Source organism: Budorcas taxicolor, chromosome 4 (genome assembly GCF_023091745.1).
Source record: "Budorcas taxicolor isolate Tak-1 chromosome 4, Takin1.1, whole genome shotgun sequence".
NCBI lineage: Eukaryota > Metazoa > Chordata > Mammalia > Artiodactyla > Bovidae > Budorcas > Budorcas taxicolor.
The window spans coordinates 95,773,316-95,800,264 of NC_068913.1; the positions used below are offsets into that span (position 1 = coordinate 95,773,316).

At 36.5% G+C, this 26,949-nt stretch overlaps 1 protein-coding gene across 2 annotated transcripts; it reads right to left on the reverse strand.

The window, feature by feature from the left end:
- Positions 1-87: 87 nt before the first annotated feature.
- TMEM209 (transmembrane protein 209) lies at positions 88-26,839 on the reverse strand. Of its 2 annotated transcripts, XM_052638944.1 has the most exons (16): positions 26,804-26,815; positions 26,153-26,212; positions 25,676-25,812; positions 25,477-25,535; positions 24,519-24,650; positions 23,631-23,869; positions 22,389-22,590; positions 15,161-15,336; positions 14,281-14,352; positions 12,035-12,131; positions 9,262-9,387; positions 6,908-7,005; positions 5,766-5,880; positions 5,566-5,663; positions 3,877-3,950; positions 88-549 (listed from the first exon to the last, which is right to left on the reverse strand). In XM_052638944.1, exons 3-16 carry the CDS (start codon positions 25,810-25,812, stop codon positions 495-497), a joined length of 1,680 nt encoding a protein of 559 aa, XP_052494904.1. In that variant the 5' UTR covers positions 26,153-26,212; positions 26,804-26,815; the 3' UTR covers positions 88-494. The 2 variants fall into 2 exon arrangements, with proteins under 2 accessions (XP_052494904.1, XP_052494903.1); XM_052638943.1 differs by lacking the exon at positions 26,153-26,212 and having other exon boundaries at positions 26,804-26,839.
- Positions 26,840-26,949: the final 110 nt, after the last annotated feature.

The following is a 26,949-nucleotide window of genomic DNA, read 5'->3' on the forward strand; positions in this document are numbered from 1 at the left end:
CAAATCTCTTTCAATAATATTTTTAAAATACACATGAATTAACATTATTTAGAAGTTTATCTCATTTCTTTAAATATGGGCCTTGGGCTCATTTGCCAAACACTGGGGAAATATAGACATTAAAAAAAATGAGCAATTTGCTTGTTTCTTTTTAATTATTTATACTAAATAATTCAATTGAAAAAACAATTTTGTGGGGAACAATACGGTGAATGATTCTTATTTGGCGGTTACAATGAAGAAGTACTCAAATTAATTAAGGGGTAACCACACTGTTTTGTGTCAACAAAAATCTGAAGAGTTGTAGTTTTTTCTGAAATGATAAAAAATTGAAGGTAATTTTTCTTGGTGTAGAATATGTTTCACACTAGCTATTTTCTGTTACATCTAAAGAGTTTGTAACATACACATAGTATCTTATTTCAGAACAGGCAGTGACTCAGATGCTTAGATTCAGTCAAATGAAGTCCAAATGTTTGGAATTAAATTATCCACTACTCTCCAAAAATCCACAAAATATTCACACCAGAGAGGCCAAGATTAACTCTCCTAAAAAAAGAAAAAAAAAAAAATTAGTGAAATTGATTGCCAAGCATTTAAGGTATTTTTTCTCCCCCAAATAACAGGAGTCTTTACAAGGAATACAAGTTTAATTGACATTTAGTGCTTTTCTGCAGTTATGTTATACATGGTTTATCAGATGAATTCTAGTAACAGTTATTACTTTCTTACCTGTGCTTAAAACCCAAATTTAGAACAAATGGTTTATGGAGTGTTGAAAATTAATTCTTCAGTGGAACTCAAGAACTACTATAACAGATGGAGTTAACAGGACAATCTTAGCAAGTAAGTAAAAGTGTCAATTAAATTTTTTAAAATGGAGATTTAGAGATGCTAGGCCTTTTAGAGAACTTTACATATTTGATTTCAATTAGGAGTTTTCTAATTATTTGGGATGCTTCAGTAAATACAGGTATTACTAATATAGCTTAAATTAAGCCTTACTGCACATAATATAAAGAAAAATCTACTCCCTAGAGTAATACAACTGTATTCAAAGTAAGAGGGAAGGAGAAGAGGGCCAAAAGAGAACAGTGACTCATCCAACAGGATGACAAAGGAGAACTACACATCTCCACTATCTGGAGCTAGAAGAGTTTTAAGTGGTTGCTTTTGGGAGGTGGGCTTGGGGAATACTGGGAATGCCTTATTTCTGTCATGAAATTTTAGCACACTGTGACTTTTAAAATTATGAGTTTGTATTACTTTTAATAAAAAAAATTTTAAATATACCAAAAATGCCCTTCAAAAAGGGTAATTTCATCAACTGTGTTTTTTCTCCATACCCTCAACAACATGGCAAATGAGAAATTTCAGTATGATAGGGAAAAAAAAATTACAATTATAATGCTTTGTCTCAGTTTGTCACTTAGTTTCAAACTTTATTTATGGTGTCTTTTGCTAAACAGGACACTTTACTGTGCAGTCAATTCTGTCTAGATTTTTTTCCTTCTTGGAAGTAAAACATTCATATCATTCTAGTAACTGCACAAATACGTGGCACTGAATTGGTAATGTATTTGTATCAATCTGCTGTATTATGGGCATGATTCCAAGTGGACTATATTTGAGCCACTTGCTTATTTCCTTTATGACACAGGAGGGCAGTTTTTAACATTTGGTTGTTCTACAATGTATTAAAAAGATCAATCATATTTTAAAAGCTAGTAATTTCAGTTTTTTCCCCTGGATTAAAAAAAAATCAAATAAATAAAAAACAGATTAATTTTAGTTTAAAATGTTTCACTTATGTTTCCACATATAAGGGGCTCATTCAGAGAAAATAAGCACTTTAAGAACTGTATCAATTCTTTTGGGCCTCTGAGTAAATCACTGTCCCACTAAGTACTTTAAACTATGGCATTCAACACAAACTTGTATCAGTTATCAATTTAGATTTTTAGAGGAAAAGATAAATTTTCAATTAAAATATTCACTATTTAAAATACTGCTAAATTAATTCCCCACTTCAAAAGAGCCTTCCAGAAACACTTTTAAATGAAGAATTACAAAGCCATAGCACATCCCATCTTTCTAATATATGTGTATCTATAACCAAATGCTGCTAGAAAATTTAGGGAAAAAAGTCTATTTATTGACACAGAAAAATATCCAAGCTACACCATAAGATTAAAAGGCAGCTCACAAGGTAATATGTTTGGGTACAATTTATTTTTAAACAATATGAAAAAGAAAAACAGAATCAACTTTCCCCATAAAGTAACTGGAAAAACATACACCTCAAACTGATAACCCAGTGGATACCTTGAAGGAGTGGCATTGAGAGAGAATTGATCAGAGGGGAGTTTTCAATTTCTAGTTTATACACTGCTGTACTGTTTAAATATTTCTATATTGAGCATGCATTATTTTTGTAATTAAAAAATAAAAAAGAACCATGGTAGCAGAGATGCCTGACAAAAGTGAGTTTCCTATTTAATCTTTCTTACATTAAAAAAATACATGCTATAGGAAGCTGACAAATTCCTTAGAAAGCTGTTTATAAATTTCAGTTTATGTCCTAAAATCTTTGCATCTAATACGTTTAATTAAAGATAGAAAAAAAAAACCAAAAAGATAGGAATTTGTCTTTCTCCAGTGCAGTGCTGTCCAACAGAAAGATTAATATATAACCTTAAAAACTAAACAGTAAAAAGAAACAGGTGAAAATAATTTTATACTTCATTTAACTCAGTATATCCAACATATTATTTCAACATGTAATCAATACACAAAATTACTAAAGATATATTTCACTTTATGATTTGACACTAGGTCTTTAAATTCTAGTCTACATATTTCACACTATAGTGCGTGTGCACATGCTCAGTTGTGTCTGACTCTTCGCAACCCCATGGACTGCTGCCCTCCAGGCACCTCTGTCCATGAAATTTCCCAGGCAAGAATACTGGAGTGGGTTGCCATTTCCTCCTCCAGGGGACCTTTTACATTGACAGCCCATCTCAGTCTAGACTAGTCATGTTTCAAATGCTCAATACCACACACATGTGGCTGGTGGCTGCTGTGTGGGACACTGCCGTTCTAAACCTGTATTAAATAGGACACGTAAATAGAACTGAACAGAAACATGCAGATCAGAGCTGAACAGACTGATGCTTTCTACTCAGCTCTTTCCTTTTCATTTTTCTAGCCTCAGGTTACTTAGTGCAGGCAGAGATGCACCCAGAACCCAGATTCTCAGACTTCCAGCCCATGCATTACCAGATTTACCCAGCATTAGCTGGGGTCCATTTACTTCACATACTGTTTTGAAGCGCTGAAATTTCAAATCACCAAAATGACAAGACAGCAATTTTGAGTTTACTGTAACAGTATGTGATCTTCATTACTAAGTATTTAGAAGACACAAAGTAAATAATTTCAACTGACCATTTTTCCATTCCAATTAACAGTATTATGGAATGGGTGCTGACTCAGTCTCTTTGGAAGTGTAAATATTTTGCAGAAGGCTCTGTGTCTGAAATGGGATAGCCTGAACAAACAGGACTCCAGTTGGTTTGTTTGTTTTTTTAATTTTAAAGTGGCGAGAGCCTGATATATCTGAATTTTCCCTCTGGGGGAACACCACTGTAAAAGCCAATAATGTGGTCGAATTGTCTTTTTATCAATAGGGAAATGGATTAATGGACTTGCTCAAAAATGGTTAGTGAAAGCGCTGAGCCAGTACCAGAAGCCATATCTTGTACTGTTTAGTCCACAAATCTTTTCACTATACGATGCTGCCTTCTGCAGAATCCGAACATAAGAAAAAGTGTATAAAATAAGTACTTGTATTCTTAAAGCATTAATACCTACCCAAGCATTCCTGACTCTTTGGTTTTTATAATGTAGAGGAACATCAACAGTGTATGAAACATATTATTTCGGCCCTGGAACAAAGACAAAAAAACCCACCAAGATTTAAACCAAACCAGGACAAAAATTCAGTCTGAGTGGTAAGTGTGGATCCTATCAATTTATATTCTACTAATTCAGAATTCCATGTAATTCAGGCTTTCATTCATTCATTAAACAAAGTACCTACTTTTGTGCTTTAAGTGGGACTTCTGTGGTGAATAAAACAGAGGATCCATGTAATCAAGGAGCTTAAAGTCTAGCAGAAGGGAAAGGCAGACAGGAAACTCAGAACTAACGTGTGATGAATGTTATGAGAGAGGAGGAGGTGCAGGGTGCCATGGGAACAAATACATAAAAACTAGAGCAGTGAAGCAATGCCTCCCTGAGAAGAGATATTTTTAAGTTGAGACCTGAAAGATAAGCAGAAATAAACACACTGGGAAGTTCCCACACGAGGGGAGCAGCATTTACGAAGGACTGGATGGGAGATACTCTGAAGCTGGTACCTCTGTATCCTACACACAAAACACTACCCCCAAAAGCAACAGTTTAAACAAAAGTTTTGAGATTAAAAAACCTTTAATCACACTTTAAAATATATTATGATATATAACAGTATAAGTAATATATTAAATGTAAATTTATTTTATCTACAAGGGACAAGGTAGTATTTTGCTAGCACTAAACTCAAACTATTGATAGCTCCTGATCGAGATTTTCAGTTTACTGATTAACTTATACCTGTCCACTCTGATTTAAGTGTTTTGCCTAAAATATCTTTAGGATATATGATTTTTAAAGACAGTGTTTCTTTAAATGGCCCAAATTATTTACACTTACAAAGCTGAAATATTAAACTAAAAAAAAATGAAATATTCTCTCCTGGGTATCTGACAGAATGAAGAATATAATTTATGATTTAGTCTATGTAAAATTTCTTTAGTAAAGATGCTGGTAACAAAATAACCACAAAGGTCATCAACAGAACTGACGTTTATAATTAAGAGTAAAATGCCTGGATAGAAGTATAAACTGGTACAATAAATTTTTTCATATAGTAATTTGATAATATATTTTAACAGCCTTGAAAATATTCTATTACCTAGAATTCCATTTTTTGACTTTGAGCTAAAAAATTACCCAAAATATAGACAGTTATATGCATAAAGGTATTTACGACAATGAAAATTAGAAACATCCAAAATGTCCAACTGTAGGGAGTGGTTGCATAAATTATATCTTTATTATGAAGTTTTAAAATAGTCATTAAAAAGTTTTTATGAAGACTTTTAAAGTCATGGAAAATTATGTTATAATATTAATTTTTTAAAGGATATAGAACTATACAAATAATATGATTTCAACCCATAAAAAAGTACAGAGAAAACCAAAATGAAAAAAAAAAAACCACCAAATAGTAACAGCTTCCTCTAAATAATGGAATGAATTTTTCTTCCTTTTCTTCATACTTTTCCAAATTAAGTATATATTACTTTCAGAATTTTTTAAAAAAAGGGATATAAAAATAGCACTTTCCCCCTAACTTAAGAAGTTTACCTATTTCATAAAGAAAATCTAATTTTAAAAGAAATATCAAAGTAAGTCATCCATGACATCAGTAATAGCAACTGCTCTATTTAGAAGCACCTTTGGAAGATTGTAGACATGGCGCTGGTAGGTGAGCTCATAATGGGGAGGGTTGACAGCACTCTGATAAATGCAGAAAACGTTCTCATTTGTCACATCTGTAAAGGAAACAGGCTACATTAAAAACCAAACGAAAAGCCCCCACTACATTATTTTACGTGAAAAGCTCAACTCATTCTTTTAGGAGAGGTTGTTTATACCTGGTTTATTTGGTGTCTGAACAAAGTGCTGAGAAGTAAATGTTTTTCCATCAGGATATTTAGGATGTGGAGGTAATCTGGAATCAAGGTAGGTGCAAAATACATGCATGACGATCTGAAGACAAGGAAATAATTTTTCAAAGTCAGCATGAAAACCTATGTATGGTACTTTTCAAACATCTGTTTATAATGATTGCAATTTTTAAATTGTTCCCCAGAGAATGAATTAGCAAAAATGCTTTTAAGTGGTTATATTTGTAAGATGAAATCTATAAAATGAAAAGATAAAAGACATTCCTAATGTTGTGTTAAGTGGATTATTCACCCTCATATAGTTAATTAACAGCAAAATCAAGATAAAATACACATATATTTAATTCTTGAATATCAGCATTTAAAACTTCATTTTCACATGCAACAGTCATTTTAAGAAAACAAACATAATTCTGAGAAACTATTAAATGCTCAAAACTTTACAGTCTTTGATCTCATAAATCTAATTCTAGGAATGTTTCTTAAAGTCATAACCCCAAATTAGAAGGAAACATGCATTATGTTACTCCCGACGGTATATAAGATAGAAAAACAAAAATCCTGCCCCCTGCCCCCGCCACTACATATTTCCAAAACTTTCAGGTCAGTTAAATGACAGTGAATAATAATGCAAATACTTAAACACTGAAAAGTGAAAGAAAGCAGGACACAAATTTTACAATTACATCTATGATAAAAAAACATTAAAAACAGCACAATCTAAGTAAAGAAAAAATAAGAAAATACACCAAAATATTAACAGTGGTTGGGTTAAGATGCCAGTACAATTTTAATTTTTTATTTCTACTTAATTTCTAAAGTTTTTTTATTAAAAAAAAATTTCTTTTTTTCTTTTTCAGCCATGGCATGCAGCTTGCAGGATCTTAGTTCCCTGACCAGGGACTGAACCTGGGCTTACAGCAGTGAAAGCAGTGAGTCCTAACCACTGGACCACCAAGGAATTCCCTCTATGTTCTTTAAATGCTTATTTTATAATGGAAAAATAAACCCGTAACAAAAATGTCAAACTGAGAAAAATAAAAATAAATAAATAATAAAACAAAAATAAAATAAAATAAGTAAAAATAAAAATAAAACTGAGGACTTACAGCAGAATCCGTGGGCAGGTCTGTATCCCACTTGCGACCTTTAAAGTCTCCACCTCTATTCCATCGAAATGAGCTCATACAGCCTCCCTGAGAAAGTTCTGTAGCAACATAGGTGAAATTTAAAAAGCTAAGAATGTATAAGAAAGAAGAAACAGGCTAAGGGGTTACAACAAGGAAAGTATGTCATCTTAAAAACCCAATCAAAACATTCCAACAAAGAAATACACGATATAAAAAATTAATTTAAATAGCACCATGAAGAAAGAATAAGAAAAATCCAATGTAAGACGAGATTACTGTTCTGGATTCTTAAAAAAGGCAATGTCACATGGGGGGAAAAAAAGCTGGCAGAAATGTTTTAGACAGAAAAAAAAAAAGAGAGAAAGCAACACAATGTAATGTGTGAGCATAAACTATTCCACTCAGGGAAAAAAAGGGTATGTAACAGTCTCTGGACAAACGGGAAATCTGAATATAAACTGGATCATCAGATATAGAAATATTCATTCTTAAGGTCTGATAATTGTATTACGGGTAGGTTACAGTCCATGGGGTCGCAAAGAGTCGGACACGACTGAGCGACTTCCCTTTCACTTTTCAGAATGTTCTTACTTTTAGGAACTCATGTGCTGAGAAGTAATGATGTCCACAATGTTAAGAGCAAAAAAAGTGTGTGTGTATATATAAAATGCATGTGTGTATGTATATATAGAGAGAATCAAATATGGTAAAAGGATGGTAATTGTTCAATCTAGAAGCCCCATATAAATGTTCACTGTGTTTTTTAAACATTTTTATACTTGACATATAAAACTTTATATATATATGTATACACACTCTGTATATATGTGCACACACACATCTTTTTTTGGATGTATAACTATCCTGTTAACTATGAGGCAAAGTGAAGAGTTAGTCACTCAGCTGTGCCCAGCTCTTTGCAACCCCATGGACTGTAGCCTGTCAGACTTCTTCATCCATGGGGTTTTCCAGGCAAGAATACTGGAGTGGGTTGCCATTTTCTCCTCCAGGGGATCTTCCCGAACCAGGGATCAAAGCTGGGTCTTCCGGCACTGGCAGGCGGATTTTTTATCTCTGCACCACCTGGCTATGTATATAAGCTATATTTTTCATAATATAAAAGTATGAGGTGTGATCACTGTGTTTGTGGTTCTCTTTTTAAAAGGCCTTATCCTCTTCTACAGATACATATCAAGATCCTTGCAGATAATCTGATGATGACATACAGAACTGGCCTCAAAGAATGCAGGAAGGGAGGAGGCAGATGGGACTATGGAAAGGGTGAGGGCTGCGCAGGGACTGATGGCTGCTAGAACTGGGTGCTAGGTAGAAGGCGGCTGAGCAGACTCTCGTGTCTAGTTTTAAGTATGTTTGGATTCTCCTCATACAGAACATTCCTGGGGAGGAGAGGGTGGGGTGAATGAGGAGTAGCACTGACATACACTGCCACGTGTCAAGCAGCTGGCCAGCGGGAAGCTGCAGCACAGCGCAGGGAGCTCAGCTCGGAGCTCTGTGACGACCCAGGTGGGTGAGACCTGCGGGGAGTGGTGCCAGGGAGGCTCATATGTATGGCGGAAACTTACACATTGTAAAGCAATTATACTAAAAAAAAAGTCATGATACATGTTTATTCCTGAACCCTAGTCTAAGCCTAGAATACAGAAGGGGCAACATAACACTTGCAAATTAAGATTTATGATAAACCTAAAAAGTGAAATAATATTTCTAAAACTTGTTTTAGTGATGAGACCATTTTACAGAGTCTATCCAAACAAATGTAGGGAGCCATAAACAGAGTATGTGGGGCTATCAGGGAGGCTAAATATCCTGATTCTCAAGTCAGTCTCCTGAGAAGATTGTGTACGTGTGTATACGTGCACACTCTGTCACTCAGTCATGTCTGACTCTTTTGAGACTTCACAGACTGCAGCCCGCCCAGGCTCCTTTGTCTATGGGATTTTACAGGCGAGAATACTGGAGTGGGTTGCCATTCTCTTCTCCAGAGGATCTTCCCAACCCAGGAAAATAACCAGGGTTATTTTCCCCAAATAATCAGGATATAACAGAAATATAAAGAAGCAACATATTACACATGACCTATCAAAACTGAGAGAAATAAGATCAGCATACTAAAATTATAAAGAATGTCACTGTGGCATCCACTCTTGGTGGTTTAAGAATAGAAAATGAATGAAATATTCACGTGAACCCATTTAGCTCATATTTAAGTTTCCCTATATAGGACAAAATTATTACTGTATTCAAGGATAACTACATTATTTTGACCATTTTTAAGAGCTCTCATTTTTTTCCCTCTTCAAATCAATAATTACCTTTGATCCTGTCAAACAAGTATTCCTGATTTGGAGTGAGGTCTAGATACTGCACGATTGTATTCAGAGTTGGAATGAGTGGAGCTTTGACTAAAGCAGCCTGTTTCAAGCTAGTAATACTAGCCTCTGTTAAAATTAAAACACACAGGACACACAGGTTATTCTTCATGTCGACCTTCAAAAAAACTTCAAATGCTCTTCCCTGAATAGATGTTGAAGGAATAAATAAAAGCAACGAGAGTTTATTTTAACAACCTGCATTATCTATTTTACCTACAATTTACTTGACCATTTCTGGCAAGGTGGCAGCTATATAAACAACTAATACACAGGAGATTCTTGCGGGGTGTATATATTAATAAAAAGATACACAATAGCTTTCAAAATCAGATTGAATTAAAAGATGTCTATATGCCACTGACAAGTGAAAACTTTATGACAGTGATTTCTCTCTTCATTTCATGAAAGACTACTATCCAAAGAAATTAATAAACCAACAGAAAGTTTCAAAATGTCCAACCTTATTATACAATGTTGGGAAAAGAGGCTTTCTTATAGGTGACATTATTGCTAGAATATAAATTCATTTTAAGCTTTTTGAAGGATTATGTACAAAGGCTTAATACATTTATACCTATTGAACTTACAACTTTACCTCTCAGAAATTACTGTAAAGAAGTAATTATAAATGTACACAAATATTTAAGTAAAAGGACATTTACTCACAGCACTATTAGTAAGGGGAAAATCTTCTATTAAATAACAAAGATCAGTTAAATACAATATATTACATCCATAGAAAAGAAATATAAACTAGCCATAAAAATAGTACTGGAGAATACTTAACAAAAAGAAAAAGTGGAGGGAAAAAAGGAGGTATGACTTTAATTCAATTAAAGATATATACACATACATACTATTTGCTCAACTCCCAAATACATACTTTCCACATGTTAATGTTCTTAAATTATAACATACAACTGATATATACAGTATCATAGTATCTTTCTCCAAAAAAAGAATATACAATTGTAACTAAAACTGACTGATTCTCCATTTTTTTTTTTAAATTTATTTTTAAATTGATGGACAATTGCTTTACAGAATTTTATTGCTTTCTGCCATATAAAAACATGAATTGGCCATAGGTATACATATGTCCCCTCCTTCTTGAAAGATCTTTCTACGAAAACTAAAACTGAACAGTTTTCATGATTAAAGTAAAAAACAAAACAAAAAACCAACTGACCGATTGTGGTTATCTCCTGAAGTACAATCACAGGTAATATTCTTTGTGTATTTCTATGTCATTGCTGTTTAGTTGCTGAGTTGTGTCCAACTCTTCTGTGACCCCATGGACTATAGCCCACCAGACTCCTCTGTCCATGGGATTTCCCAGGCAAGAATACTGGAGTGGGTTGCCATTTCCTTCTCCAGGGGATGTTCCCAAACCAGGGATTGAACCTACACTGGCAGGTGGATTCTTTACTACCAGGAAAGCCCACTGTCCAAATTTTCTACAATGAACATACACATGTTGTTTTTGCAGTCATAAAACAATGCTGTTCTTTTCTAAAAAGCACATCACACTGGTAAAATGTGAAAGATACTTATTTTCATAGCTTATAAAAAATCTCAAAAAAGATAACTGTAAGTTCAAATAATACTACCAAGACCTAGGAAGTAACCCTTCCAACTTTGGAGTCAGAGGGCTCTGGCCTCAAATCACTGCTCTGTGACACTGGGCTAGTTACTTTACCTCTCTGAGTCTTAGTGGCCTATTCCATAAAATAGGCACTAAAAGCTAGCTTTCAAGGTTAATGTGAATGTTGTGTACATTACATATAAAACATCTGGGGACTTCCGCAATGCAGGGGGCCGAGGTTTGATCCCTGGTCAGGGAACTAGATCCCACATGCTGCAACTAAGTAAGACCCAGCACAGCCAAATAAATAAATAAACAAAAAAACTGGGGTACTCAGTAAATGTTGTTGTTCAGTCGCTCAGTTGTGTCTGACTCTTTGTGACCCCTTGACTGCGGCACGTCAAGCTTTCCTGTCCTTCACTATCTCCCAGAGTTTGCTCAAACTCATGATCACTGAGTCAATGATGCCAGTACTTTAGCAATGTACAATTCTATACTTAACCCAGAGAATAAAGACGGATGAAAAGATACCCAAAGCAAATGGAAAGTGTTAATTGCAATCCAAAGCTTTTACATATTTCAAAGAGAAATCCGTTCTCTAGAAAGATCTGGTTGACTAAAATACTCCTTGTATTTTTGAAACTTCACTACTTAGCACTAAGTAAGTTATAGTATATATACTTTAGGCAAATTATATTACACTAAACTTTCACAGTTTTATTTTTAGCAGATAAATTGAAAATTGAGGATTTTAAATTAGCATTGTTATACATTTATGCTTTGTACAATTTTGTAATTAATATCTAATAAGCTACTTGTACAAAGAAAGAACTTGAATAAATAAAGAACATCTACAACTCAATAATAAAGACAACTCAATTTAAAAATGGGTAAAGGGGGAAAAAAAATGGGTAAAAGATCTGAAAAGGTATTTTCTCCTAAGATGATACATAAATGGCCCAGCACATGAATAGATGCTCAGTATTATTAGCCATCAGGAAAATGTAAAAAAAAAGAAAAGAAAAAAAGGTAACAAAGGATGCTGTTAAATAGCCCATTACAAGAAGAAATTTTCCACTTGGCAGATTCACTGAAGGAACTCAAATGCTGGGCTCTGTTCTCACATACCTCCTATTTGCAGCTCTGGACAACCCATTCGCCTCATCTGCGTGCTGACAGACTCAATCTCTTGCACAAGCGGCACTAATATTGTCTCATTGATCCACTAGGGAGAAATGAGATGAACAATTTTACACACATAATTTTAAAGCATTTCTCAAAAGATTATTTTCATGAAAGTTTTTTTTACTGTCTTGTACACTAATATTAATAGAGTACATAGTGAAAGAGAATGGAAGTAACAGCACCCAGAGTTTACAGAGTTAAGTAAATATGCTAACAGAATGTAAGTTAATGAAGTTATACTCTTAAATCAGATATGCCTGTTTGCCTGTTTTTTGAAGATATAAAATTTATGGTTACATGTTAAGTTTTTCTTAAATTCTTCTTTCTATGATTATATATTAATACTTAGCTAAAAGGATCATCTTTAGTTTATATTTCCAGGGTAATCTGTCACATATTTATGCATGTAGCATTTTTTTACTGGTTTGTGATTAGTATAATAGTTTTTAAAACGAGCATAACTGATTCTCTCTCAGCAGGCTCCCTCAATTCCCTAACCATGTGGAAAACTGATATTATTATATTAAAACTAGTTTGTGAGTATTATACTATTCACTTTAGGACTAGGAATTTCAAACACCACTTTGCATGGCTGATATCAAACTCATCCTGGTATGTGAAAAGACTGTTCAAAGAATCCACACCCAACCTGGTTTTTGTGTTATGGGTTTTGGGTGTGTGTTCAACACCAACTTCAACTACCCTTTCTGCTTCCACATTTCTGTTTAACCATAAAGCAGAAGGATGAGAAAAAGTTTCAGATCAAATACAAGTTATACAATTCTTAATAAAATTTTTGAATTAAAAAACCTCTGAAAATGATGTGTTTTTATAATTTAGTTAGCAAGAAAATTTGATATATTGGCAAGACCTGAATTGAATTCCTATGGAACTATTTTTAGACTTTATCTTACTCAGCATGATTGCTCATATGTTTTGCTGCAGAAACAATAATGTGGTTGATTACTGAGTACTAAAAAGATCCTGCTAGTGTATTATAAAATATATGGTATATGTATACACTGCTTTTCAAAAGAAACTACACAAAATCCCCTAAATTTCAGACCGTTGTAGCCTAAGGAATTCAGATCAAGGATTGTGTTTGCATTTCTTCCAAGCTAATACTCCTGACCAAGACTTTGTCTTTTAAATATATTAGCATTTTTAGATAAGCCTATAAGTGGAAATAAAAGGAAATACAGTTCTAGGAAATCATTTCACTTGTTCATTCTTCCAACATTTATTAAATGTATCCTATTTGCCAGCTGCATTTAGGCTGCAACAAAATTGTCTGAGATGCAGGAGGGAGATCCAGGCCTCACTCCTAGAAGGCCTCACTGAGTAGTTCTAGGGCTGGCTCTGGAATTTTTATTCAAAAAAGCCAACCAGGCTTCTGGCTCAATAAAGTAGCCTACTATTTTCACCATACCTTCTCTTGACACCCTATGTAAATTATAGCAAAAGAACAAAAAATGAGTACAAATGACTTCAATATATAATATTTCTAGAAGATGGGGAGTCAGTGAGTAAATGGTGGAGGATGAAACAGTGGAATAAGCTTCTACAGAGTCTAAGCGGAACTTCCCGTAGTGGAGGAGGGGCCAATTCACCCCCTAGACCGGGGGACATGTGGGTACCACAGAGAGCAATAGAATGAGGTAGGGCTGAAACCAGGGAACTCACTCACTCTGTATGTGGGAGAGCTGGCTTTTGCCAACCTCCAGGCCAAAGATTAGAACGCTCTTCTCATGAAAAACTGAAGAAAAGGATACAATCTGAAGTAGCTTCAAGTATATGTTATGGTCTTTAACACTGAAGTTTTCAGAGAATAATGACCTCATTTTTGCTTCCCTCACATGTCTAGACACACAACAGGCTCTGATAGGAAAGCTCTCTGAAAAGCAAAATTGAGATGTTGGGAAAGGGAAGATCTTAATAACTAAATATACTGTTCCTTTATCCACTCAAAATACGGTGATTTGCTAAGTATTGAGGGGGAAAAAGTCCCAAGAATGCAGATACCATGTGGTAAATGTCATGTTTATCCTTATGTGCGTCACCCATAGGGCAGTTTTAGTAATATTTAATTCTGATAGTCTAATAACTAACATCTCTAACTGATATGCTAATAACATACTTTGTATATGGAGAGGCACTAATACTGTCCACAGAGTAATGTCAAAACTCACATTTCTGAACTTAGCTGTCCATGAATCCATATGATCAAGAAGTTGTCTATTCATAGTTACTCTTGCCCAAACCTGTTAAAAAAAAAAAGTTTAGAATCAGTGAGGAAAAATCTTGCCAGGTTATCAGTCATCCCTTTCCCCCAACCTCAGAAATATTTTGAATACTTTGGAAAAAACTTCATGATCATCAATACTGATCTGATTAACATGTAGTAGCTGCTATTCATGCACATACATTCAAAATTCCTTACATTGGTATGTTTAAACATTCTTTTTTTTTTAAGAAGAAAATTCAAAATCCTTTATTTGCTACTAAACTGATGAAACTACAAAATATTCTGTATCAAATGTATATTCTAGTCAAATGTTCTAATCCAAATGTTATTTTAAGAGCAAGAATCTTATATATGTTAAGTACAAATAGATACCTGAGATATCTTTTTATGAATGAGTGCCACAAAATTTGTTTTAGGTAGGACACTAATGTTAACTCTGTGTTGTAAAGAGTAAAATGTAGAATATAATTCAATTTTCAGTACACAAGTTAGCTAGGGGTCTTTCTAGTGTTTGAGAAAGTTGACAGTGAAGTCGCTCAGCTGTGTCCGACTCTTTGAGACGCTATGGACTGTAGTGGTTTGCCATTCCCTTCTCCAGAGGATGCTGCGACCCACGGATTGAACCCAGGTCTCCCACACTGCGGGTGGACTCTCTACCATCTGAGCCACCAGGAAAGCCCCTTTCTAGTGTGTAACATGTGCCAGATTTACAGTTCTAGCCAGTAAAAGCGGATGTTACAGAAAACAACTTCCAGAAGTAGTAAAGAAGACTTCTGAACAACCTGTAAATCACAAACATCAAGTCACTTTTATTTTCCACTTACCTCCTCTGCAGCTTGTTTAGAGCTGAGATCGGCTTCATCTTTGTTAGCACATGGCGCCTGAGACCTACAGGCAAGCTGATACTGAAACTTCTTCAAAGTCTGTGCATAATCCCCCACAGAACGATTGTAGTTCCAGAAAGTAGGACTGGTGGACGGCGACGTAGAATCTGGGCTTCCTACAATGATGCATGTAAGGAGTATCAGTGTGCTGTACTGATTTTGATATCAGGGGCTGGTATATGAGCTCTGGGTATCTAGGAACCTATGCAATGGCAACCCAAGACAAAGCCTTCTCTCCTCCCAACATTATCTTTAGAGAAATGGAGTGCTTGTGCTAAACATTAAAAAGAACTTTTCCTGAGCAGTATCACTTTAACAGCCATAAGATTTCTAAGTGGTTGAAAGTGTCTGCTTATTTTTGTTGTAAAGTTAAGCTTGTTTCATTCTCTAAGACTTTCCGATGCTTCAGAGAGAAACAAAAGACAAATTTCATCAGGAAATAAATAGGCTAAGTTCTTGCTTGAATTTTTAGAAGCTCTTTCTGAATGGGATAACTACAGCCTCCTATTAATATACTAGTCTTTGGGCTAGCAGCTAAACTTAACTCTTCCCAGCACTACACTGTGGTCTATTTATAGTCTGTAGTAATTCTTGTGTTGTATTAAAAGAGACTGTCTGCTGATTACACTTCTAAGTTTATCATTTTACTTTTAGGAAACATAAAGTCACATTTAGGGACTTTACCACAGTACTTAACCACACTTTAAGGTTTATCTCCTTTCCCAAACAAAATCTGAGCTCCTTGAGGGCAGGGAGTATTTTTTTCCTAGTTTAATCTAGCACATGTGTGCTCAATCATGTCTGACTCTTTATAACCCCATGCACTGTAGCCCACCAGGCTCCTCTGTCCATGGAATTTTCCAGGCAAGAATACTAGAGTGGGTTGCCATTTCCTACTCCAGGGGAATTTTCCCAACCCAGGGACTGAACCCAGGTCTTTTGCACTAGCAGGCGGGTTCTTTACCTCTGCGCCACCTGGGAAGCCCAGCATCTGGCACAATTCCTCAGCAAACAGCAAATTTTCAAGACAATATGATACTTTGTTGCTGTTCAGTCACTCAGTCGTATCTGACTCAGTCATGTCCGACTCTTCGTGGCCCCATGGACTGCAGCACCCCAGGTTTCCCTGTCCTTTACCATCTCCCAGAGCTTGGTCAAACTCACGTCCATTGATACTTAGGAAGAGTTTATTTTTTTCAAAGTTTAACTGATGTCAAAATATCAATTGATATTTCATACCCTCACAGAGAAATCACAAATAGAGACTAGTTTTTTTAATCTTAGCAGTATTTTTAAAAGGCATGACTGTAAAATAATACAACTGGTTTCCTTTTGATGTTTAGAGGCATGGAGGATGAGAAATCGTGAAAGGGACATGTGGCAGTGTTTCAAGTCACAGCATCAAAACCTTGGAGGCGAGCCAGTCTTATGCTGGTAGCACTGGTGAAAGTATGCTCCATACTGGCATAAAAATAATAGCTACGTATAATTAAGAAACATCACACCTGGTATGATATTTCCAAGTAGAACTTCTGGCAACATTGACTTAGAGGAATGAATTCATGTCAAGAAAAGTTTTAAACAAGTACAACGACTGAATAAATAGCGAATAAAAAAGGAAGAGACATGGGGTCGTGATAAGAGCAAACAGTTTACCCTATTTTGACTAATTGTTTTGACTGTTAACTTTAAAAATGATAATCAAGCTTTCTGAGGGCAAACCTGAACTTAAGGAAAATTTCAAAGAAGATTGGCTTTAGATGACAAAAGTTCTATGTAGATGACAGAAATACATTTTTATATCTGTTGTACATGAGCTAAAGTACAAGGAAAAGATATAGCAAGAAGCGACACAATAGGGCCTCTCTGTAATGACCATCACCACCAAAACAGCACAAAATCCGTAGCTGGACAACCCCAAAGACGTAAGAATAATAAAATATATAATTTAAATGAATAATGGAGCTTGCAGATATGTAATGGGAATAGCCGCTAAAAATGAAGAGGGAATTGAAAATCAGAGTGGCCAGTGGTCTGTGTGTGAAGTGACGCTGCGGTTGCTCTGGAGAATTTTGTAGGCTTTGGGAAGCCTATCAGTGTGGATTTCAGTGCCTGGGAACTGGAAACGTGCACAAGATATCAGGCTAGACTGAGACCTCCTTCCCACCTCTATTCCCTGCACCTGGCACACAGCTGAGGACCTCAAGGAGCTGTATTCTCAGTGGATAAGGAAGAGAACATCTGTTCACTGACACCAGCAGGTAACATGGAAGCCTGTCTCTCTTAGGTTGTTTTTAAAAAGAAATCCTCAGAGATTTAAAAATTACAGATCCGCCTTCAGGTGGGTTTACAGCACCCATTTACATTCCCTGTAAGGTCCAGGAACCTCCAAGCCCAGAAATTACTTAAATTAATTCAGGATCAATGATATTCCTCAATCACCAGAAAGAGGCAAATGTGAAACTGCTAGGAGGAAACTAAAGGCTTCCATCCAGCCTGCCTAGGACAAAAAAAACACAGATGAAACTCTACCGAAGACGAGCTTACCAAAAATGAAAAATGCGTAAAACACAAAGAAACTTATCTCCAAGCAAATGCATCAACAAGAAAAAAAATGTTAGTATGTAATCAAGAACTTTAGATAATGGAGCTATTGGACAGGAATTTTAAAGTATGCTTAAAGTGACTGAGATAAGAAAAAGAATGGAAAACATAAGAACAAAGCAAGATACTCTAAAATAAATCAGGCATATATCAAAGAGAAGCAAATAAAATGTTGAAACCAGGAAAAAAAAAGACAAATTAAAAAACTCAGTGAGTTAAACAGCAGTTTAAAGTTTAAATTAAAAAGACAGAACCATCGGTCCTAACTGGATAAAACAAATTGTGGGGTGAGGAGTAAAACAGAATGCTCTTCTTTATAGCAGAATGCCAAACTACTAAATGTACACTGAAGAAACGGAAATATTAGAAAGTCTCCATTTTGCAAGTACTACTGTAGTAACTCACTGGATCATCAATGGATGCTAAAACTGCTGGAGTAAAAGACTGCTTAAGGGAACAGGATAGTCATAAGTCTCAAAAGCATCATACTATAGATTGTTTATAAATTACAGAAGGGAAAAGCTACTGTGAACAAACTGTGCCATCACTACGACCAGGAGATCCAATTTAACTTTGCCAATAGAGGGACAAATGATATGTATCCTCTGATGTGATGCACTGAAAGGAACATACCACCAGCTAAGTTTTATTCTTGCCAAAAAATATTTAAAATGAATCTAACAATGAGAAAACCATCACACAAATACAAATCTACAAAACTGGCCTTGTATCTTCAAAATGTAAATATCATAAAAGACAAAAAAGAGAACACACACTCATAAATGGTCCAGATGAAAAAAGACTAAAGAAGCCTGACAATTAAATGAAATATGTGGTCCCTGACTGGATCCTCCATCAATAAAAGAGCTACCAAGGTCATTATTGGGTCCACTGGAGGAAATGTAAATATGAAGAACAGTAGTAACTTAAATATGAAAATCATATGGTAGTCAGAAAGGAAAATGTCCTTGTTCTTAGGAGATGCATGTGAACTACCCTCTGAGAAACCTGTGTACAGGTCAAGAAGCGACAGTTTAGAACCAGATATGGAACAACAGATTGGTTCCAAATTGCAAAAGGAATCGGCTTATATTGTCACCCTGCTTATTTAACTTCTATGGAGAGTACATCATGTGAAATGATGGGCTGGATGCAGCACAAGCTGGAATCAAGATTGCCAGGAGAAATATCAACAACCTCATAAATCCTGATGACACCACTCTAATGGCAGAAAATGAAGAGGAACTACAGAGCCTCTTGATGAGGGTGAAAGAGGAAAGTGAAAATGTTAGCTAAAAACTCAACATTCAAAAAGTGAAGATCATGGCATCTGGTTTCATCACTTCATGGCAAACAGAAGGGGAAAAAGTGGAAGCAGTGACAGACTTTATTTTCTTGGGCTCCAAAATAACTGCAGATGGTGACAGCAGCCGTGAAATTAAAAGATGCTCCTTGCAAGGAAAGCTATGACAAACCCAGACAGTGTATCAAAAGGCAGAGACATCACTTTGACAACAAAGGTGTGTATAAGTCAAAGCTGTGGTTTTTCCAGTAGTCAGGTATGGATGTGAGAGCTCGATGATAAAGCAGGCTGAGCGCTGAAGAACAGATGCTTTTGAACTGTGGTGTTGGAGAGGACTCCTGAGAGGCCCCTAGATTACAAGGAAATCAAACCAGTCAATCCTAAAGGAAATCAACCCTGAATATTCGGTGGAAGGACTGATGCTGAAGCTGAGGCTTCAATATCTTGGCCACCTCATGCAAAGAATTATCTCAACAGCACAGACTGATGCTGGGAAAGACAGAAGGCAAAAGGAGAAGGTGATGACAGAGGATGAGATGGTTATATAGCATCACTGACTCAACAGACATGAATTTGAGCAAGCTCTAGGAGATAGTGAAAGACAGAGGAGTCTGGCGTGCTGCAGTCCATGGGGTCACAAAGAGTCAGACACAACTTAGCGACTGAACAACAAAGAGTATATGTGAGTGTCCATTTTCTCGTTATTGGAGAAAGGAGTTATAAATATGTACAGGAAGGAGGCTAAGACAAACCCTGTATAGTTGGACTGGAATTGGAGGTATCATAGGAATTCATGGTTTTTAGATAGATGGATTCCCTGGTGGCTCAGACAGTAAAGAGTCTGCTTGCAGTGTGGGAGAGCTGGGTTCGATCCCTGGGTCGGGAAGATCTCCTGGAGAAGGAAATGGCAACCAACTCCAATATTCTTGCCTGGAAAATCCCATGGACAGAGGACCCTGGTAGGGTACAGTCTGTAGGGGTGCAAGGAGTTGGACACAACTGACCGACTTCACTTTCACTTTCATGGATGGATGGAGAAATATACAAGTGTGTGTGTGTGAGTGTGTTTCCATATGTTTCCTAACTGTCTTGCTCAGTGGACTTAAGATTAACCATGGCATATCCAGTGCACAGACATTAATTACGAGATATCTTTCTCCACTAGAAGCAAACATGACCCCCTGGAAAAACAGACTAATTCCAAAGCTAGTTACTAGAGAAAGAAGAGCCTGGAATATCTTATGGGAGGTGGGCTGGGAGTAGGGTTGGGGGAAGGGGGAGGAGTGTTCAAAGAATGATACCAGAAGAACACAGAAGCTAGACAATCATACTAGCCAAATCTGAGACAATCTAAGCATCAAAATAAATAACCTAACTGGAGAAAAGAAGCTCTACCTTACAGGAGAATACTAACAAATATAGATATTTAAGAAGTGGCTGTACAACAAACTGAATGTACATAATGCTAAATGATACACTTAAGATGTTTAAAATGGAAACTCTTTGTAAATTTAACCACACACACACACAAAGTTTATAAAAAACAAAAAAGGGATAAATAAAAAAAGGAATGAAAAAAATTAGAGAAGTACCATGACAACCAGTAATAATTAACTTTGAAAAGAATCTTAAAAGGGTATTAAAGCCATTAAGTGAAAATCTGATAAGGAAAAGGACATTTATAGTCTCAAAGTAGTTTTCCACAAAATACTAATACAGATTAATTCATACAAAATACTTAATTACCTAAAACCTATGGGCCCGGAAGGCTTAAAAGTATACAGATGGACATAGATACACAGGCAAATAATACCCAGAAGAAAATCAGTATAGCTGTTAATGTCAGACACAACAGACTCAAAGGCAAAAAGCCTAAGAGATAAAGATAAAAGGAGTAACTGACTAGAAGGATATTCTGAATTTACATGCAGATAACATAATCTCATAAATATTTAGCAAATTTGACAGTTACAGGGAGACATTTATTGGGAAACAATCAGTGGGTGCATTTAGCACACTTTCTTAGTAACAAATTAAGCAGATCAAAATTAATAAAGAATTTAAGAATACCATTATGAAGCTTGACTCAATGAACAAACATGAAACCCAATATTTATAGACTATGCATTCTTTTCAACACACTAAGATCCACTCACAAAAAGTGGTCATAAATAGCAGGCCTAGGTACAAGTTTCAAAAACTATGAAAAAATTAATAGGGTACAGACCAAAATCTCTAGTCACCGTACAATTAACTTAGGAGAGGGGAAAAAAAAGATAACGAAGCCTTCCATTTCCCATATTTGGAAACTCAAAGCAACACCAATCACCCATCATACTTCCCAACAGTATTGCTAAATAACTTGTATAGGTCAAAGAAGAAATAAAAATGGAAGCCAGAAAATATCTGGCTGTGACAAAGGCAATGTAGAGGGTACACAGGGTTCTTTGAATTTTACTCTACAATTTTCGGTTTCCTTGAAATATTTCCAAATTTAAAAAGAAGAAAACGCATGTATCCACAAATAACAAGGTAATATTGATTTGTTTCTTTGACATCTGTGGCACTTTCAGGCACAATTAAATTAAAAATCAATAGAGAGACTTCGAGTGACACAAAGAGCCATGGCCCAATAACGGGCTTCCTCGCTGTGGCCGTGCTTTAGCACCGAGGGCGCTGTCTGTGCAAGTTCCTGAAGGGGAAAAATCATTACTCGGCTCGATAACCTAATTTGGTTTCAAATAATTGACTTTGTAATAATCAAATCCACCCCAAAGAGATTAAGATTTGCTAACATTGTTTCCCAAGGTAAACGAGAGCCAAGTTAAAAAATGTTCTGAAGAACAGCAGCATGTCTGGTGTAAACCCATGCTTCCTCCATTCTCCCTGCTACACCGACCTTCTCAAGAACTACCCCAAAGAGACCACCCTCACTTCACCACGCCCTGCCAGACATCATTCAAAAACATTTTATAACCCCAACTTTTAAACAAATTATAAATTACGTTATATGAAAAAGTTTTAATCGTTAATGAAAGGTTTAAGATTTCTGCTAGCTCAGTTCTATTTTACGTCTTAAATTTTGGTGAACTTGATTCTAACAGCACAAAATACAAAAACAAAAAATAAATTCCTCTGCTAAGCTACACAAGGTGTATTAGTAAAAAGACTTAAAACATGCATGGGACCAAAGTAAGAAAAATAATGGATGAACAACAGCACAACACCCCAAATATGTATATTTGTAAAATATATCCATACCCAGCTTAACTCTATGCTGTTTTTCTTCTTCACTTCTAAGGAAAGTATCCAAGGTTCGCAGGTCGGTCATGTAGTCTTCTTTGTCAGTAGGGGAGTTGTAGACGGTGGGTGAGGAACGGTAGCGAGATCTCAATCCACTGCTCTCCACTGGACCAACAGTGGTAGGATACGGAGAAGAAGGAGAGGGACTATAGCTTGCCAGCTGAACAAAGTAAAAGAACTTCATTTTATTTCTCTTTAATTGATATGTCTTTGTTTTGGTTTTTGAACTTTCAAAAAGTAACACACCAACTAGAATGGTCAAAATCCAGAGCACTGACAACATCAAATGCTGGCAAGGATGTACAGTAACAGGAACTTGGATTCATTGCTGGTAAGAATGCAAAACAGTAGTCATTTTGGAAGACAGTTTGGCACTTTCGTACAAAACTAAACCATACAACAGCAAACATCCTGCTCCCTCGCATTTACCCAAAAAAGCTGAAAATCTATATCCATACAAAGACTTGCACACAGGTCTTGTTTTCATTGCCAGACACTCCTCATTTAACAAGAGATATTAGGGAACCATCACCCCCACATGCCATGCTGTATGCCCCCAAATAAAATTAAACAAATAAATAAATAGTCTGCAGAAAAATCCTAGATGGTTACCCTCAGTACATTGTCTTTTGCAAAAGCTAAATCTTTTTTTTTTTTTGAGGATTCTTATAAGATGTGATATAAAGAACTTCTAACTGAGTTCTATTCTTGGCTCTTTTTTAAATTTTTGGCTGTGCTGGGTCTTCACTGCTGTGTGAGCAGGTTTTTCTCTAGCTGTGGAGAGTGGGGGCTTCTCTCTCCTGTGTGGGCTTCTCATTGCAGTTGTTTCTCTTATTAAGCAGTGGCTGCACATGGGCATAGTAGCTGTGCCCCCAGGTTCTGGAGGGCAGGCTCAGTAACTGCAGTGCAAGGTTTAGTTGTCTCACGGCAATCTTCCCAGACTAGGGATCAAACCCATGTCTCCTGTACTGGCTGGCAGATTCTTCACCACTGAGCCACCAGGGAAGCCCTATTCTTGCCTCGTAAATAGGCAAATTTGGGCAAGTCAATTACCCACTGGTTCTGGGTTTCTTGATTTAAAAAAAAGAGTTTTGACTCACTAGGTGATTTTCAATTCAAACCTCCCACTTCTAAAATAGTAATCAAAATAGTAGTAGTAAGAGAAGCAGTAAGTAAAATAGTAGGAGATAAGAGTCCTACCTTGTTATAACCACTGATGGGTGAGTAGGTCACTCCGGGGCTGTAAGAGCCACTGCCACCTGACGACAGACCCTGCAGCTGAGGGCTATATCCAGTTATACAGCTGGTGGTGAACTTGGGGCTGGTACTGGGTGAGCGAGATGGGCTATAACTTAACACACTCTGACCCTGAATTGAAGAAGGTGGAGAGGGAGGGATTTGGGCTGCTGCCAGATCACGTGGAGGAGTAGTCTGTACAACTAGAAGGAACAAATAACTGTGTGTAAGTATACCGCCTGCCAAGGCAGGAGACACAAGAGATGAGAGTTCAACCCCTGGGTTAGGAAGATCCCCTGGAGGAGGAAATGGCAACCCACTCCCTAGACAGAGGAGCCCCGAGGGCCACAGTCCATAGATCAAAAATTTTACCAGTGAGTTTCAAAGAGTTGGAAAGAATCCACGACTGAGCAACTGAGCACACATACAGTAAATAAAGTTTCTATGAAAACAAATGCAATGAACTGAATCTTTTTTTGGTCAGGGAAACGGCAAGTAAGTGTGACTTGGTTGTTAAATTACATAAAGTAGTATTACCAAAATATCACAAAAGGTTGTGTACCATTTTCCATCAAGTTAAAAATAAGAAACTGGCTTTAATGCAGCAAAAATTAGTCATTTAATTTTAACTGTAATTAAACAGTGGAACAAACTTCCATGAGGCTATGTTATTTAATTTATATAAATAGGAATATAATCATTGATCTTAAGACAATTTATTGTAAAACTGTTTAATAGAGTTGAATCAGATGTCATTAGAAATCCCTTCTAGCTGAGTTTATGAGAAAATTAAATTGAGAGATTTACTGCCAAACTTTCCCCTCACCTTTGCAAAAGGTATAAAACACTTACCAGCTGTTTTCAACCCTAAAAGTGTTTGCTGTCCAGGGCTAACAACCAGACTTGTTGGTGCCACAGTGTATTTGAAATACCTCCAAAAATCAAATAAGGCGTTTAGACTGAAGAGAGATGCAAGGGCAAGCTCTGGAAGAGAACAATTTATTTTTTAAAAGGGGAGTGGAACATTTAAATGGGGGAAACAAAACCATGCATACTTTAGCAAATTAACAACAAAAAAATTAAAAACTATATTCTTATTCCTCATTAACAGTTAACATTTAATGAATGTCTATTATGTGTAGGGCATTTACCAGTGAGTTTCAAAATATTATCGTTAATCCTTTTACAATAAACATTTTCACCTTTATTTTAGTTCTGCCAACAGTTGTAAAGAAGTCAGGTGACTTTTGCAATAGCACACAGCTAGTTACTGAAGCCATGATTCTAACTCAGGTATATAGATTCCAGAACTCTTGCTCTTCCACTTGCCCCATCACTTCCCTATCACAGACTTTAATGTATGTATTAGACTTTGGAATTTATTTTAATGGCCACAAAGATTCTTTATACCTAAGGACTACTGAAGAACAGAGAGAGGAAGGAATGAGGAAACTGAGGAAGGTATCAATGGGAAAAAAATCTGGTTGGTCTTGAAAGGTGAAAACGTAGAGAAGGCAGGCAATTCAGGGAGAATAACAAATACAAATCTTACCAGTTCCAAAGTTTATTTTTCTTCACAGAACTCATGATTACCTGAAATTGTACTGTTTATTAACTTGATTGTCTCTTCTACTAGACTATTCCTCCCATGAGGGTACGGACCTTGTTCCCTTCCTGGTGTATTCCCAGTTTTGGGAACATAGCAGGCATTCAAATATGTGTTGAATGAAAGAATGAATACTAAGTTGAATTCAACTTGAGTGCAGTTTTTCATTGGGAGTAACTCTAAATCACAGTGAAAACTACTTACCTATATACCAGAGGGGCCAATATGTCACATTATAATAAGAACTAATCAATTTTCCAGTCCTGAAAAAAACCAGAAAGGCTTTTTAATATTAAGACAAAGATACACACACCCCAGAAATCAGAACACAAAACCTGTGGAACCAACTGTTGGCCTCTTCAATTTTTACTTTTTTCCCATTTTTTTTGGCTAATTAACTTACATTTCAGTATATATCATTCCAGCCATAGACACATTTAGGAGTCCCCAGGCTAAAACCACTTTCCTAGCTTCTGTTTCTCTTCTCATCTTGATGGTTCTGTCAATAAGGGAAGCACTTGGGTTTGGCTCCCCTTGCATCTGTTCAAAATCAAAAAGCTTAGGAATTAATCGAAAGGAACTACTGCTCCATGTAAGAAATCAAACTTGTGTCTATTACAGTTGTTCAGTCGCCTATTACAGTTGTTCAGTCGCCCAGTGGGTAACTGAAAATTGCACATACTTTTTCCTCATCTTTCACATGTTTTTCCAAGTTGTTTTTACCCTTTAATGTTAGTTAATACCCTTTAATGTTAATTAATACCCTTTAATATGAAAAACGAACCCTAAATGACAGCTTCATTGGCATCACAGTGTACTCAACAGAGGACTGGGTGGTCCCTTCAGAGAATAACATTTCCAATAAAGAAAACCGTCTTACTTTGCAATTCAAGGGTTAGTGTTGTATTTTTGGAATGTGTAACAAGGACCAGGCCAAGACCTATAAGAAATCCAAAATACCAAGTTTGGTGAGAAAATATTCCAAATAAAATATATCATTATTCTCCTGCTACATGCTTGTGCAGAAATCATTAACTGCCTACGATCTTTACCAACTCTGCACCCAGGCCATCTCTGTTTTGTGTTGCTAATAAAAGTATAAGGATTTAAGTTTTAGAAGGCCGAGTACTCGCGGTGTGAAGGGAGTAAAGGTGAGTGGGGACAGTGAGCAGTTTTGGTCCACACTGGGATGTATACTTCCTCTGTTTCGCTAGGGCCAATCTTTTGCAGACAAGTGTTAAGGCCTGTTCCTGCTCTAGGGAGTCATATCCCATTAAGTACAGACCAGTACCCTTCCTGCCACCCTGACCAGGAGTCAATATTCCCCAGTGCAGAAAGCTTCCCTCCCTGGCTGTCCCAGTACAAACTTCAGCAACTCCTATGGCTTCTTTCCTCCCTTCCACTACGGGCAGTGGGTGGTCTGGCCACATTCCCCTTTGGCTGAACCCTCCCCAGGTCCGCAGGCGCGAAACTCCTACGGCCCGCGCGGACTCCTAGTCCAGGAAGCACAAAGATGACCCCGAAAACGCACCGTGTTCTTCAGCCGGAAGCGGCGGGTTCGCGCCACTCTCCACTGCACATGCGCGAAACCAAGCGCTACAGCGAAATCGACCCGCTCGTGCGTCTACAGTTACCGGAAGGACGGGACTGTCTCTTCTCGCGGGAAGAGGAGGAGGG

Bases quoted from the DNA above. Each gene is read 5' to 3' on its own strand.
- TMEM209 (XM_052638943.1), bottom strand. From the start codon at position 25,812: ATGCAAGGGGAGCCAAACCCAAGTGCTTCCCTTATTGACAGAACCATC. The intron at 15,337-22,388 runs GTATGGATATAT...GCATCATTGTAG, and splicing joins ACAGCATAGAGTTAAGCTGG to GAAGCCCAGATTCTACGTCG. The intron at 14,353-15,160 runs GTAAGTGGAAAA...TTTTTTTAACAG, and splicing joins CTAAACAAGCTGCAGAGGAG to GTTTGGGCAAGAGTAACTAT.